Here is a 15,547-nt window from a genome sequence, read left to right on the forward strand (position 1 = left end):
GATACGCATTATACGACACTAGTTTCAACGATCGAACCATCACACTTGTTTGTATATACTTTGAGATCGCATACGCCGAAAATAACAACAAAAAAAAAAAAAAAAAAAAAATCAGAGATCTAGTAACGGGACAAAACTTTTCAACGGTTATAAACGAAAAATCACGATTTAACCGTTATTTTAACTCCGATTTTGATGATTTTTTACGGCTATACTCCTTGACCCTATATGAATACAATGAACGAATTCGATATTCAATTTAAAATATTTACATTAGTGGATACCACAAAATCTTAAGGAAGAAATAATTTAGTTTTGGAACCATTCATTAAGGTCTACAAAAGGTGATTAAAGTTGTCTGCCTGCAGAAATTTTATTAAACTAAACTTTTAAAATGTCACATTATATTCGCCTAGAAGAAGGAGACACGCCCAAAACCTGCTGCAATTGGGTTTGCATTTTCTGCCTTCTTGAAAGTAAAGGAGTAATAAAAAATTTCTTGTTATATCAAGAGGTTTGTTATTGCTCCTTTACTATTTAGTTTTAGTATTTTTTTAGGTTTAGTTATTACTTAAACTATTTGTTTTATTCTTTTTTTTTTAGTAAAAAAAAAAGAATAAAGTTTTCAATTTAAGTTGTATTTTATCTTACAAGTAATGATAAATGGCGGAAAAATTATTAATTTGTAATACTACAGGGGGCGGATGTAGCCAAGTGGATCAAGGCAGTGGATTGTGAATCCACCATGCGCGGGTTCAATTCCCGTCGTTCGCCCATAATATTAATAATTTTAATTAATTTAATATTAAATATAAATGGTAGACACTCAGGACCATGTTATTATTATTTCTTTTTCTGCTTTTGTGTTAAGTGTATTTATTTTTCTTAATAAATGATTTGCTACAAAAGGATTTTTTTTTTTTTTTTAGTGAACGTGTCACAATTAATTACTCCTATTTTTGTTTTTATTTATTTTTTGTAAAGACAAAGAAACGAATTCTATTTTCTAAGGAAAAAGTCATTGACTTTGAGCGACAAAGGTTCACCTTCGTTGCGCAAAACAGTTTTGTGCGACGGCAGTAGAGTGACTTTTGGAGCCAACACACCATGTTCTCTTCTTTCGGCAAAGACCGGGAGTTAGTCGCATATAAACCTCCTCGTCGAAGTCGCCACAAAGGAAAGCGTTTTGAACATCCAATTGATGGAGGTGCCAATTGAAAGCACCGAAATGTCACCAATTTGGCTGTAGTTAAGACCTTGTTGGGTGTACCCTTTGGCAACAAGGCGTGCCTTGTATCGTTCAATGGTGTCGTTGGAATTATACTTAACTTTGAATGCCCATTTGCATCCAATGGGTTTCTTGCCTGCAGATAAAGAGGTGAGGACCCCAAGTGTTATTTTGTTCTGGTGCCCCAATGTCCTTGGCCACAGCTTCACACCAAAGAGGATCAGAGGATGCTTGAGTATAAGTAGTGGGTTAAACTATTTTGGAGATGGCAGCAACAACAGCTTTATGGAGATGAGATAAATTGTGATATGAAAAATAATTGGAAAGAGGGTTTCTAATGCTCGTACCTGGTGTAGAAGAAGATGATTGGATGGGTGCGGAGGGCACACGTGCGTCACAGTGGAAGTCGTGAAGGAGGACTGACGGTTGCGAGATTCGATTCGAACAACGAAGCGAGGGTGGAGCAAGGGGAGAAGAGATGGGAGCGGTCTCGGGTAGTGGGGAATTAGGAGATGCCGGTGACGGGAAGAGAAGGTTTGTTTGGTTTTGAGGTTTCAGATGGAGAGGAATGGATAGGGAAATCAGATGAGGTATTATTAAGAGGTGGGGATGTAGGGGATTGTGGAGTTGTAGGTTCGGTGGTAGGTGGAGTTTGCCTGGAGAGTGGTGTAATGGGTCTACAATCAGGAATAGGTTGATTAGAATTATAAAGAACAGGGACAGATGTATGATTTGGAGATGTAAGGGGAAAATATTTTCGTGAATAATATCATCCCGGCTAACCAAAAATTTGTGAGATTCAAGTTCATATAGTCGATATCCTTTTTGCCTAGAAGATAGCCGACAAAAACACATTGCAGGCACGTTGGGCAAATTTGTTTGTGGGTTGGAGATTTGTTGCATAACACAAACACCCAAAAACTCTCAAATGGTTATATGTTCGGGTTCGGGAAAAGAGAATTTCATAAGGTGTTTTTCTAGCAAGTACTTGTGTGGGTAATCGGTTGATGAGGTATGTGGTTGTAAGAACGCACTCTCCCCAAAATTTTAGTGGAAGATTAGCATGAAACGAAGTGCTCAGGCCATTTCAAGGAGGTGGCGCTGTTTTTTCTCTACAACTCCATTTTGTTGGGGTGTATAGGTGCAAGTGTGTTGGTATAAGACCCCATGATCCACAAAATATGATTGTAAATATGCAAATTCACCCCGTTGTCAACCCAAATGGCTTTGATTTTCGTGTTGAATTGTGTGGATACAAAAGAGATATTTGTGGCCTTCGGGAAAGCCATGCAGCCAAAAACAAGTTTCTATGTGTGGCTGTTGCCTTGGCAGTGAGAGCACATTAGTTGTCCCTTGTGATTTCCACGCGAGTGATTACTCGAGGAGGATGACTGGGTCTAAAAGTTTTGCCTGCCATTATTTGGTTTTCGATGAGATATACTGAGCATCGCCATACTCTCAGTATTCTGATGAGATGCAGCAATCCTTCTTTGATTTTCTTTCTGAGCAAGAAGGCCATAAGCCATTCGTGTGGAAGGAAGCAACTTCATCATGAGAATGGTCCCTGGAACAGTAGAATAGGATTCATCTAGTTCCATTAGTAACTGCATCAAGCGTTGTTCTTCTTCGCACTCAGTCAGATATTTTAATGCCCCACATGAGCAGGAATCTATCTGGTTAGAGGGCAGTTCATCCCACTACCCTTTGAGTGTGAAGAAATAAATAGTGTACGTAATAGGGGTCGGAAGGATCAGTGGAGTCATCCATGGTGGAGGATGTTTTTGCATCTGGTTTGTTAAGCCAGAAGTAGGAGATGAATCACGATTGGTGGGCATGGTGTTTGGTTTTTTTTTTTTTTTTTTGTGCCGGAAGGTAGAATTGTATTAATAATCAAATACGAGTGAATACATTTGCATCTTCTACTAAAATATTAAACACAAATTATGATCCTAATTCATCACAGCCAAATCTCCCACCATGCTTCAAAACGTACGCCGCCACCATATGGGCTGCACGATTGCATTGCCGAGGAGTGAAGACAAACTTCACCGACTGGAAAGACCACATCATATTCCAAAAATCAACCAAAAAGACCCTTATAGAAACATCAGCTTGGGCCTCTTTGTTGAGCATTTGAACCAATCCTTTGAATTGGTTTCAACCTCGAGCACCTCACCTAATTTGGGAATATCCCTTAGCATACACATCTATAGAGCCAAACGGATAGCAGCTGCCTCAACCATAATGGGTCACCTCCCCTCCCGCCAACTTTAGAATTCCCGCGAAATCCCACACCACCTACTCTTGTATCCTTCCTCCATGTCGCATCATAGTTCAGTTTCAACCTTCCAAAGGCTGGTTTCCTCCATCTCGTCACTGTCTCAATCCATTTTTCATCATTTCACACGCAACAAAATACCCTGGTCTCACCGTATATATCCCATTGCTCGTGTAGTGCCAAATGGACGATCTAATAATTTATGCATCCTCCGACTCGAACAACTCAGCCACAAGGTCGTCCTTCCATTCCTTAGTCACGGGGTCAATGAGAAAATACACCTGTGGAGCTGTGGCCCTTTGCTTCATCAAAGGTTTAAACGAGTTGGGTTTTGGGATCCAAGGGTCATTCGCTGCTTTAATACTTGAGCCATTCCCAACTCGTAATAATTGTCGACTAAGTATAATTCCTTTCCAACCCCACCAAGATTTATTCCTTTTATTGGCCTTGAGAAATGAATCCTCACTCACCTGGAAAGCCAACGATCCATCAATCCTCTCTTGCCAAGAATCCAATACTAAATCTCGGCACTCTTGAATTTCCCCCCATCGTGAATCGTCAAAAAACCTTCTTGGTGATCTAATAGCTGGCCCTTCCTTTTCTTCATCATCGACAATGTCATTAAAATCCCCGATTAATAAGGACTTCCCAGCCGAATAGCTTATTCTTTTACCGAGTTTCCTCCACCGATCATCACCAAACCCGAGCTCAATGAAGAAACTGTCACTTTTAACAAGTAATTTTTTTTTTGGGGGGTGGTGGTGGTGGTGGTGGTGTGGGGTGGGGCGCGGTGGGTCCTAAATTGAATGGGTCCGATTCATGCGTCCCTCCTTTGGTTGGATCGTAGGCTCTGGTTACCATGTGAAAATGGTAACACTTTTCATTGATCATAGAATGGTACAGGGACTGGTACAGGGAGATCCTATTTAACAAGGATTCTGATGCAATTTATATCCTAGTTTTTAGTTGTTAACCTAAAATACACCATTGACTAATTTAAACATAATTACATAATCAATTACAACAATCAAGGAAAACATATATCTTGACACAATCAAAGGCAAATCGTATCTCAACAGCCCAAAGAAAACGGTAAACAGGGGCCATTAAACTATCTGGTATCGAATATCAATCTACTATATTTAGTGATTATCCATAATTCATTGATACTCCGATACTCTTACGATATTCATTTGATCATACCACTCAACCATGTACTACTAGACAAAATTGAAATGTTCATCCTTTTCGGAAAACCAAAACCTTCATCGGCATTCTACAACTGGAGTTTTCGAAGGTGCATTTACTACTTTCCAGAGATGAAAATAGAAGAAATGGGCAAGGAAGCATTTTCCAAAAGGGAAAATTAAGAATGGTATAGACGACAAACATCATTTTCACAACACAATTCATTTTTAGCTAAATTAATTTTAATAATCAAGAGAATGCACATACAGGCCCTCTCCAATCTAAGAAGGAAAAAAAAAATATGAGAGCAGACTGATATGTAATGACATCTATGTTATCCATTACCTTTTCCTTTCGGTTTCTTTCAACCTAAACCGGAGCTAGTACCTGGTACAGGCCTCAATAATGGATGATTTAGCGTTGACTGGGCAGTCCCTGCAGAATTAAACGTAGCATTTGGAGCCGCTGAGGATGACTGTATGGATGTTAAGGGTATCCTCGGCCCCAACCCTAACATTGGTTGACGTGGCATGAATGGCATACGGGGATGGACTGGTTGGTTGTTGCTGTATCCTGATATGCTTGGCTGTGAACCTGAAGATGACATAATCTGTTGCCTATTGTTACCAATGTTATTATTGGACATGGAAGGACCAGCACCTGCTGAACTCATGGGCGAAGCTCCAGCAGGTCTAAACTGAGTTGACATGATCCGGGCACGTTCACTAGCCATCCTCTGCCTTGTCTTCTCCACTTGTTCACATTCTTTCATTAGGAAGGTTTCCACTTCTGCAAACTGCTTTAACTTCAGCTCCAATCTCTTCAACTGTCATAAATTGCACATTTAAGATAAGAGTACTAGTCTTATTCAGTTTGAGTATGACGTTCGTGCGATATTAAATAAACCCTGCTAAGTGAGATATAGGCAACTCAAGGAACCAACCACTAGTACGGCAATGTTATGCCCAAATAGGCTTTTGACTCAGAGAATCTCCAGTGACCAAGGATATGAAATAAACCTGGGATTCGCATTGTGTTTCCCGTGTTCGTGTCATTCGTTTTCGTGACATAACTAATAATCTTAACGGGTTGTGTCATGTAACACTCAGTAAAATGAACGAGTAATATGACCCAACCCAAACTCGACCTGTTAATATTAACGGGTAATATGACCCGACCCCTTACCCGTTAAAGAAAATATATCAATAAATAATCAAATGAAAAACATAATACTAAATTAGTATCTACATACCACATTGTCACATAAATATTATTTCAAAACATAAAAACACATTTGTCTTCAAGCATTACATACCCCAAAATAAGAGCCTAATGAAAAACATTAGTGCATTATTACAAATATCAAATGTTCAAGGATATGCAAATTGGAGTTGTTTTTCTCAGGGTTGTGGAGCCTTTTTCAAATGTCAGAAACTTGCCAATAACACTCAAAGCTTGCACGTTGTTTTTTGACAATAAAACCCTTCAATTTTCATTCATCACCAAGGGAAATGGTCCATTCTTCAAGAGGTCTATTGTCGTTTACGTGTACGCTCCATTCTTCTCAGCAAATTTCATTTTTTCAGATTTTCTTTTTTTAAAACATGGTCTTTTAGTGGATGCAGAAAGATGAACGATTCGGATCGTTTATATCATGTTCAAATTTTTACGTTTAGTGAAAATATTGCTTGGAGTTTATAAACTCTCTAGATACTATATAAAACTCATACTTCAGCTAACCATAAACATTGGAATGTGATATCAACGATCTAAAGCGTTCATTTTTCTGCATCTGGTAAAAGATCATGTTTTCAAAAATAAAAATATGGAAAGCAAAATCAGGTGAGAAGAATAGAGCGTAAAGGATAACCAACGGTTAAATCTAAATTTAGAGTTTATGGTTTATGGTGTCAAATTTCAAGGTTAACCCCCTTCACCCCACCCATACACACATGCGCATGCCAATAGTTCTCTAATTTTCCATATAACAACACAACAAAATATGGTTTTTAAGTAAGCAGCTAAAGTCGGATCTAAAAAGGACCTCTCTTGGTTTTGGTTCCTAAGAGATTCAACTCCATATTCACATATCTTCTTTTACTGCGTTTTTTTTCATCTGATGAAAAGAAAAGTCTCATTTTTACTTATTAATGAGAAAAGAAAATGGAAGTCTTCTCTTCTTTTTCTTTTTCTTTTTTTAACTAACACAAGAAAAGAAAAAAACACAAATAAGAAGGAAAGAAACAGTTACATTTAGCAATATTCATACCTGATGATTTATAATATTAGCAGATAGCCTCTGAATTTCCCGTTCTTCGTGATCAGCAAACAATTTTGCCTTTAGTGCAGCTGCAGCAAGGCCAGCTTTGGCAGCGGCTTTAACTTTCTCTGCAGGTATTGGAATCGCCCTTGCCTCATTTTGACCCCAAGAACCATGGGCTGCTGAGTTCTTTTCTGAAGTTTGAATTTAATCCATAAATAACTGGAAGAGAGTATCCAAGACGAACATAGAAAACTCAAGGCTTACCCTTTTGCTGAAGTAAATTTGCAGAATTTCCATGAGCACCGCCTTCTCTACCTTGTATATTCTCAGAGTTCGTCCTTCATGGGTCAGAAACAAGTTTTAGGGGAACAGAGAAGACTGTGCAATATCAGTAAAGAACATGGGGGAATTACAAATGAAAAACTTTTAAGGGCTTTCCAACGTGTTTACTAGATTAGCAGTACAAGAGAACTCATCTTTTACAAAAGAATTTAACAAACCAACTTGAGGGTTAAAAATTAAGGAAGGGGGGTGTTAACTGCGGATGTCTAACCACTAAAAGTCCTATGAACTCCACATGGTAACTATTTTGGTGATAAAAAATAGAAATGAGGGATATATTAAAGTTAACTCTGGCTGTAAAACATTACAAAAAAGGAAAATCACCTATGCCCTGATCCTTCCATAATACTTGCAGAGGCAGATACACCATTATCCTCAGAAAATACAGTCAAGGCTGCATGGGCACAAGATGCAGCAACTCTTGGCCCAACAGAGGAGGCCAGAAATGAAACCTGCAAATATTATACACATGTTAGCTATGTAAGAACACAAGTGAAGTCTGGATAACCTTTATCTCATTAAATTCGCACATAATTGAGAACTCAAGTGAAATCTAGAAGACCTTTATCCCTTCGATAAATTCTGCATTCATATATCTAGATAGATCCCCTCTAGACCTTGTTCAGCATGACTTTAAACGACTAATCAATACAACAATTATCAGTTTTTATCTCATATTCTTCTTCGTTTGTTTCTTGTGTGCTTGCACCAGTTGTACGCTCGCCTCAATACCACTCTCTCAAGAATGTAAACCAATTATGATCAAGTGAATGCTTTGCACCCTCAGAATGAATGTATACAATGCATGGTCCTAGTACCCAACCACGCAACAAGAACAAAAAACTGAACCATTGCAAAGCTTACAAGTTCCCACAAGCATGTATGCATTCATCGTCTTAGTTGATAACTTAGAATCAAATATACTCAGTTTATTAAAATATTTGCCACTATCAATATATTTATCCTGAGTTCTGACTGCATAGTCTAGCTGCATCTGTTTAAAGCATTTCCATTTTCCAAACAGATGAAAAAGTTGCTTCATGAAAGAAATGAAAATGCTTCCATTATCTTTGGTACTGGGGGTGTGTCAAAGATACAAAAGTAAAGCATACTTAATCTTGCTTCTTTAATATAACTGGGACAGTAACTTTCCAGGATACCTGCCCATATGTTTCAAGGGAATTACAAGAAAATAAAGGATCATGATGCATCAGATTAGTCACCTACCATGGCCATGACTGGATTCCCAGAATTTGCAAAAGGGAACCTACTATCAGAATCAGCATCTTGTAGGCAGGATCCTAAAGACAAGTTGTGAAAGATAAGTCGGAATGTAATGCAGAAAATACATCAGGATTACTCAAGAATGAGAACCATAAGTAAATAAAAAAAAACCTGCTGCATCCCCATTTGAACTTGAATGAAATCCTCCATGACCATCTCTATCCAATGAATTGGAAGACAGGGACATGCCCGGAACTTCAATATTTTCAAGCAGGCCATCCTCCACAGGCAAACGAAGAAAATGAAGGATGCATTGTGCTTTTGACTTTGAACCAACATACTCAGCAATTTCATTCCAGTTCTCATTGTGTATTTCCATTGCCTCGAGCAGCAGTAGGGTTTCTTGATCAGTCCAACTTTCCCCATCCAGATCACCATAATCTTTTGTTGAATCCATCCTTATGAAATCTATGCTTGAATGACCAACAACATATCTTCCCTCGTGGAAGCAATTAGAGCACAGCAGTACATCAACCTGAAGCACAAGACACCAATTAACTACAGTAGAGAATAAGAATTCAACCAAACTATACTAAGAATTAATATAAATAATTGGGTTCAGCTACAAGGATCTTTTGTCTCCACTCAAACTCATCAAGGTGACGTACTATCTTTTAACGTATAAAGGGAAACTTCAACATCATTCAAATATAGCTCGGGGTTTCAAATGTGTTTCTAATGCTTGAAATAGACCTGGAAGAGAATTAGTGCCTTGAAGGCTGTTGAAATTAAGAAGTTAACCTTTGGTTTATGCTCATCAGGTATCGGCACAGGCTAGTCAATTCATATGTTTGCAGCTAATCTTTTATTTGAAAATTCACAAATTAAAAGGGCTGCTTATTTTAAAATTACAATAAGATTTTCTTTCCTTTTATAATCCTTTAATTTAACTAATTGAAGCCCGTAAAACAATATCACTTGTGCTCAATATCTTATTAAATCAAATAGAAGCAACTTTTGAACTAAATAAACCCCATTTTAGATTTTTTTTTTGTTTAATAATATCCTTCTACTGTGAAGGGAAAAAATATATAAGATGAATAAGTCAATTTATCAAGGGAAAAATCCTAGGCTAAGAAAGTTCCTTAATAAAAGGCAAAATCTTATAAGTTTGAATTAACATGAAATTAAAGTCAGCTTAACTACCTATCTATCTATATTTGGTTATGAACTACCTATCAGATGGTTTTAAAGCTTTAGAGGTATAGTTGTGTCCAAACTTGGCCCCCTCTCTCTAACTTTTAGGTATTAACTTCATACCAGATGGTTTTAAAGCTTTAAAGGTGTATTCGTGTCCAAACTTGAACAAAGACTTGAACTAGCATTGCCATTGATAGAGCCACCAGCTATTCTGCTGGCGTTTACATAAAATAACATAACGGGCTAAAATACATGAGGTCTCGAGGACATGCTATTAATAGTAATGCATCTAATATGGAAAAGGAAAATGTGACATTGTGCTAAAGGTTATCACAAGAACCAGTATAATGCTCAATATCAAGTCATGAAAGTTCAATTGCACTTGAGGATGCCAATAAGTTGAGTCAGTTTAGATAAGCTAGTTAAATTTTCATCGAAAATTATTGTGGTATCTTGCAGTGGCCTGGGAGTCACATCAACATGAAGGTAACATGCCAGCAAGTACTGCAAATTATTATTCTTTGTTCCTGCAGTTTCATTCATCCTCTAAAGAAAAAATACCACCCATTTGATAGAATTATGGACAAACGAAACATAACATGAATGAGATGATAGATATGTACCTCCTTCTGTGACTGATAGTATACATTAGGAAGAGAACAAGAACAGTAATTGCAATGGTTTTCAGATAGACGCTTCCGAATTGTGTTGTCCAAATCAGAGACATCATCATCATCATGACATGGCAATGACGAATAAACTTCAGCTGCCTTGAGCCTACATCTGGGCTTGTCAAATTTGATTAAACTATCAATGGACTTAAGATCAGCTGATGGCACTTGAATCTCACCATTTACTTCCTCCCTTAAGTAGGAACTGCCATTCCACGGCTCATGACTGGGTGCTTCAGCACAGTAATTGATAATTCCCCAGTGATCAAGAAAACGGATTATTCGAGTCAAATCTTCAGTACTTAGACGACCAGATAATTGTGGGAAATCAGAAAATGCAAGCCTCTTCTCTGGATTTTCCATGTATTTGGCAACAATTTCATTCCTACAATGCATGTATAGCTCAGGAGTATGATCTGATGATTTTCCTGAGAAAAAATGCGGCACCACCTGTCTCTCCAACCGATGCACTGCGGCAGGTAAAAACCAATCTGCAAACAGGAGAATCCCAACAAAGAGAAATCCATATTTAATATGCATCTACATACACAAAAATGCATAATAAACATGTATAGCGGTTTGCAACAAAAGCAATCTCAGAGCTTTAAGGTGCAGAAAATATAGAATCTATGCGATACTCGCTTAGGAATCCAAATCATTTAGAGGTTAGCAGAGTCAGAACCCAAAAGTAAATCTTTTGTAATTACATAACTGTCATATTGTCTGTCCAGGTCAGCAAACCAAACAATAGACAAGTGTCGAGTCAGGTCAGTTCAGTTATTAGGCTACCATGATAGTTCCATAAGACACCAGCATAAGAGTACAACAAAGATACTCCAGAAAAACCAATCTCGAAATGGGTTATTAAATATAAAAACTTCCCAGCCACTTTCTTGCACAACAGAACAAGTATGAAATCCTGCAGCTAACAAAAAAATACTCAGAAATTCTACTACTTTAGCAACTGTTTTCCACTTTATTGAGCTCACAAGTAACTAGATGTCAAGAGAGAGTTGGACAACCATATATACCTGCGTGCATTGGAACCACATTAACTCTGTTCCCAAACCGCTTCACAACGCCGTGGCCTTCCATAATCGAAGGCGGAGTGACCACGTAAGCCGCCACGGAGCCATCTGCACGGTCCGGATCCAGCGCCGGACTATCAGCAGACACGGCGGACAGCGCCTGGAGCTGACCGTACGACACATTCTCCAATAAAATGGAACTGGCGGGCCCCTTGGTGTCCCCGCCGGAATGATAGCCTCGCTCGAGCGCAACGAGGGCAAGAACGGAGGAGTGGGGCCGGTTGACAGTGCGCAAAACGACGGGAGGGAAGTCACTTACGCGGACCCCACCGTCCAGGACCTCGGTCTCGTGAGGGGCGGGATCAGGTGCTGCAGCGGATGGGGGGTTATGTTGGGGGTCCTTCGAGTCGTCGTTCGGGTCGAGCTCGTTGTCGTCGTCGGCGGCGGCACAGGCGTCGTCGTCTTCGTCGTCGTCGTCCTCGCGCTTGTTCCGGCGAATTTGGGGGTCGCGCTTTCGCTTCCTCCATTTGCCGTGTGAGTCTGGAAAATTCAAAACAATGTTGGAGTGAAAACAGAAATTGTGGAGTGCGGATTGCTGTGTGTGTAATCAATTGAAATGTGAGTCTGAATTTCTAGAGAGAGAAAGAGGTGTAGGGAGAGGGAGAGAGAGAGAGAGAGAGGGTTTAGGTCTGAGTCTTACCTGAAGGAGAAGCTGGCATTTTTAGGAGAGAGAGTGAATTGGAAATTTGTGGGGACTTTGATTGGCGCAAAATTAGAAATCAAAGGCAGAGACACACACAATCACAGACAGAAGAGAGAGAGAGAGAGAGAGAGCCTAGTGCTTTGCCTTCTCTGTTTCTTCTCAGCTTTGTGTTTTTGCTTGCTTTGCTGAGCTAATTCTAGTTTTCAGGGTTTTCCTTTTTCTTTTTTCTTTTTTTTTTTTTTTGGGTTTAATATTTCTTTTTTCTTTTTTCTTTTTCTTTTTTTTTGGGTTATTTCTTTCATAATCGCTCAGCGCGTTGTACATGCACTTGGTAGAATCGTAACTTCTTTTTTTCTACACTTACAACGCACGATATGTACGCACTTAATCAATTATTTGGTTGAATCAAATCACTCATGCACGTAACTACTTCCTTCTTCAATACTAACAATGTAGATCGTACATGCACTTAATCTGTATCTGGTTATGTACAATGCTAGCAATCTTTCTCATTGGATATTTTAAACTCTCCTTCTCATTCTCGTAATGTTACATTTCAATTCCAACAGTCTATTTTTTAAGTCATCCTTTAAAAATCAAACTACCAAAAATCATTCAAAATATTAAATCGTTTAGTCGTGTTAAAATTATTTAATAAATAATTGAACCATGTTATTAAGTTAAAAACATAATTATATTGGTCATCACACTCTTTGGTCAAACTAACTCACTATTGCCTTGCCTTTGACTACTTTCTTTTTATGTACTTCAATATGTGTAAATTAATTCTTCTTTATACCTTTTTTTTTTTTTTTTTTTTTTACAAACGATAACGTTAATGAATTAAATCGTTAATTGTTAAAAAGAATGAGATCAGTGAGAATTGTACTCACAATTAGTACATAAACATCTTTGCTTTCCTCTGCTTTGCACTTACAATCAAGGCCGCTCCAGGCTCAATGCGGGCAAGGCGACCGTCCAAGGCCCAAAAAATTTAGGGGCACCAAAATTATTAGTGTGGCATATTTATATACGTTTTGGTATTTATAAAATTTGGTTTAATGACAAAGAAATTTAACTAGAATCGGGGATTTTGTTGTTTGAAATTAATGAGGAAGTATTGGGTTCAAAACATCATGCGTGCTTATTTAAATTCCAATTTTACAAATTTCTTTTTATAATAGTATAAATTTAAGGAAAACTAATGAAAATGGCTTGAAAACTTTGAGTTTTAACGATAAGGACAAACTAAAGGGTAAAGTGAATAGTACCAGGATTAATTTTTTACTGTAAAAATGTGGTTTTTCGTTAAAGTAAACAGTACCGCGGGCTTTTCGTTAAAACTCCCATAAATTTATAAAATTTGGCTAGATGATTAGAAGTTTAATTAGAAGCAATGGTTTTTGTATTTAAAATTAACGAGAGGTTCTAAGTTCGAAATGCTATGTGCATGTTTATTTTTTTCAATTTTTACAAATTTTTGTTTGATTGTTAATTTATTTTTAATTACTGGCTAGTAACTATGTGGGTTGCTATTTTTAAACATTTGTTCCAATTCAAGTCTAAAATTCAACAAAAGATAATGCGTAGACTAATTTTTTAGACCAAATTTGCAAATCATATGACGAGGGAGAATTTTGAGAAGGGGATTTCAACCATAAAATCTCAGGCATGTTCTTTGTCTCTTGGAGAAGCATGAACGCCCCCTCTCCCACACACACACCCCAGAGGAAAAATGGATCTTATGTCTTACACAACGTAATTTATTTTTTCAGGGTGGAAAGATCCTTACAGGCGGATCGGTTATCGAGTCAGATGGCAATTTTGTTCAACCAACAATTGTTGAGATTGCTTCAAATGCTTCTGTGGTGAAAGAAGAATTGTTTGGCCCCGTTCTCTATGTTATGAAGTTTAAGGTAGTCCAACTTGTGAAAAGTTTATCTTGCATTATTATTTTCTATGCGCTTCTTCTCCGATAAATGTTGCGGCTTTTGTTCGAAAATATGCAGACTCTTGAAGAAGCAATTGAACTGAACAATTCAGTACCACAAGGACTGAGTAGTTCAATTTTCACAAGCAAGCCGAGTACTATTTTCAAATGGATTGGGTAAGTGTCTAAAATGGGTGATGAGATTAGAAAGTGACCAATTTTCTGACAAAGGGATATTTCAAATTACAGTGTTTTAACTGTTTGCATTCGAATACAATGCAGGCCACATGGTAGTGATTGTGGTATAGTGAATGTAAATATACCTACAAATGGAGCTGCGATTGGCGGTGCCTTTGGCGGAGAAAAGGCAACTGACGGTGGTCGTGAAGCAGGGAGCGACTCCTGGAAGCAATATATGAGGCGTTCAACATGGTAATCTTTCATATCTAAATTGATCACATATCTAAGTTGATTGCGGGACTGTTTTATGATTGTTTCATCATTGACATGAGCAATTCTTATCCTTGACAGTACAATCAACTACGGGACTGAACTACCACTTGCTCAGGGTATAAATTTCGGCTAGTGAACCAGGCGTCACAGCAAAGCTCGGTCTAAACCTTGGTCATGACATGTCAAGGAAAAGGTACATTCTGCCGAATCTGCTGCTGTCATGGTTACGAGTACCGTGCCAGCTTGAATGTGTGAAAAAGAAACATGTGTCATCAAAAGGTTTAATTTGGTGCCCGTTCATTACTTATACATATCCCTAAAGACTCAAAAGTATCATTATTTTTTTAGTCTTACATTGACGAGGTTACTAAATAAGAACGATTTATACAAAAACACTTTAAAAGTTCAAATGGAAGACAAAACTCATAATCTATCTACTTGTATAAGCTTGAAGTCTTTTGGTTTCCTTCTCTCGATACAAAATAAATTAGTTTTTTCGTATTTCTAAATTACTGAGTTTGAAGTGTTTTTCTAAATATAATTTTATCAATGTCTTACGTGTAAAAACAATTAATAATTTTTTTTATATGAAGTGAGGGCACATTTTTTCACATTGCTCCGGGCCTCAAAAATCTTTGGACCAGCCCTGCTTACACTGCATCGTTCTTACACTTATCTATGATTTCTTCTTTTCTATACTTCGAAAGGATTAAATTTAAGATGTTCTAGAATTTGAACATTAACAAAAAAGAAAAGAAAAAAAAATCTAACTTTTTGTAGATGTGACACATAACCTAGCGCAATGGCGTTCTATGATTCATATAGCCGACCCCACGTAGTGGAAAAATGCTTTGTTGTTGTTGTTATTGTTGTTGTTAACTTTTTAAACTCAAAAATACTTTTTAAACTTGTTTGACAGGACTATTTTCAAAATTTGAATTTAAGACTAATTTTTAAAAAAATAACCTACTCTCTAAAAACATCAAAAATGAGTTTTTAGAGTTCTTAAACTTAAAGGCCTCGTTTGGCAGCTCGTATA

The 15,547-nt window shown here is 37.7% G+C and overlaps 2 protein-coding genes across 2 annotated transcripts; one reads left to right on the top strand and one right to left on the bottom strand.

The window, feature by feature from the left end:
- Positions 1–4,900: 4,900 nt before the first annotated feature.
- On the bottom strand, positions 4,901–12,339 carry LOC103965524 (SWI/SNF complex subunit SWI3C). The gene is made up of 9 exons (XM_009378593.3): positions 12,123–12,339; positions 11,426–11,962; positions 10,347–10,885; positions 8,695–9,058; positions 8,527–8,600; positions 7,624–7,751; positions 7,222–7,295; positions 6,964–7,148; positions 4,901–5,520 (listed from the first exon to the last, which is right to left on the bottom strand). The coding sequence occupies exons 1-9, from the start codon at positions 12,139–12,141 to the stop codon at positions 5,059–5,061; spliced, it is 2,382 nt and encodes a 793-aa protein (XP_009376868.2). The 5' UTR covers positions 12,142–12,339; the 3' UTR covers positions 4,901–5,058.
- Positions 12,340–13,746: 1,407 nt separating this feature from the next.
- LOC103965546 (aldehyde dehydrogenase family 7 member A1-like) lies at positions 13,747–14,744 on the top strand. Its single transcript, XM_009378612.3, has 5 exons — positions 13,747–13,794; positions 13,901–14,041; positions 14,135–14,232; positions 14,338–14,487; positions 14,587–14,744. The coding sequence occupies exons 1-5, from the start codon at positions 13,747–13,749 to the stop codon at positions 14,639–14,641; spliced, it is 492 nt and encodes a 163-aa protein (XP_009376887.1). The 3' UTR covers positions 14,642–14,744.
- The last annotated feature ends 803 nt before the right edge of the window (positions 14,745–15,547 follow it).

This window comes from the organism of the source record quoted next, unplaced genomic scaffold (assembly GCF_019419815.1).
Source record: "Pyrus x bretschneideri cultivar Hongxiangsu unplaced genomic scaffold, Pyrus_bretschneideri_v1 Contig78, whole genome shotgun sequence".
Classification (NCBI taxonomy): domain Eukaryota; kingdom Viridiplantae; phylum Streptophyta; class Magnoliopsida; order Rosales; family Rosaceae; genus Pyrus; species Pyrus x bretschneideri.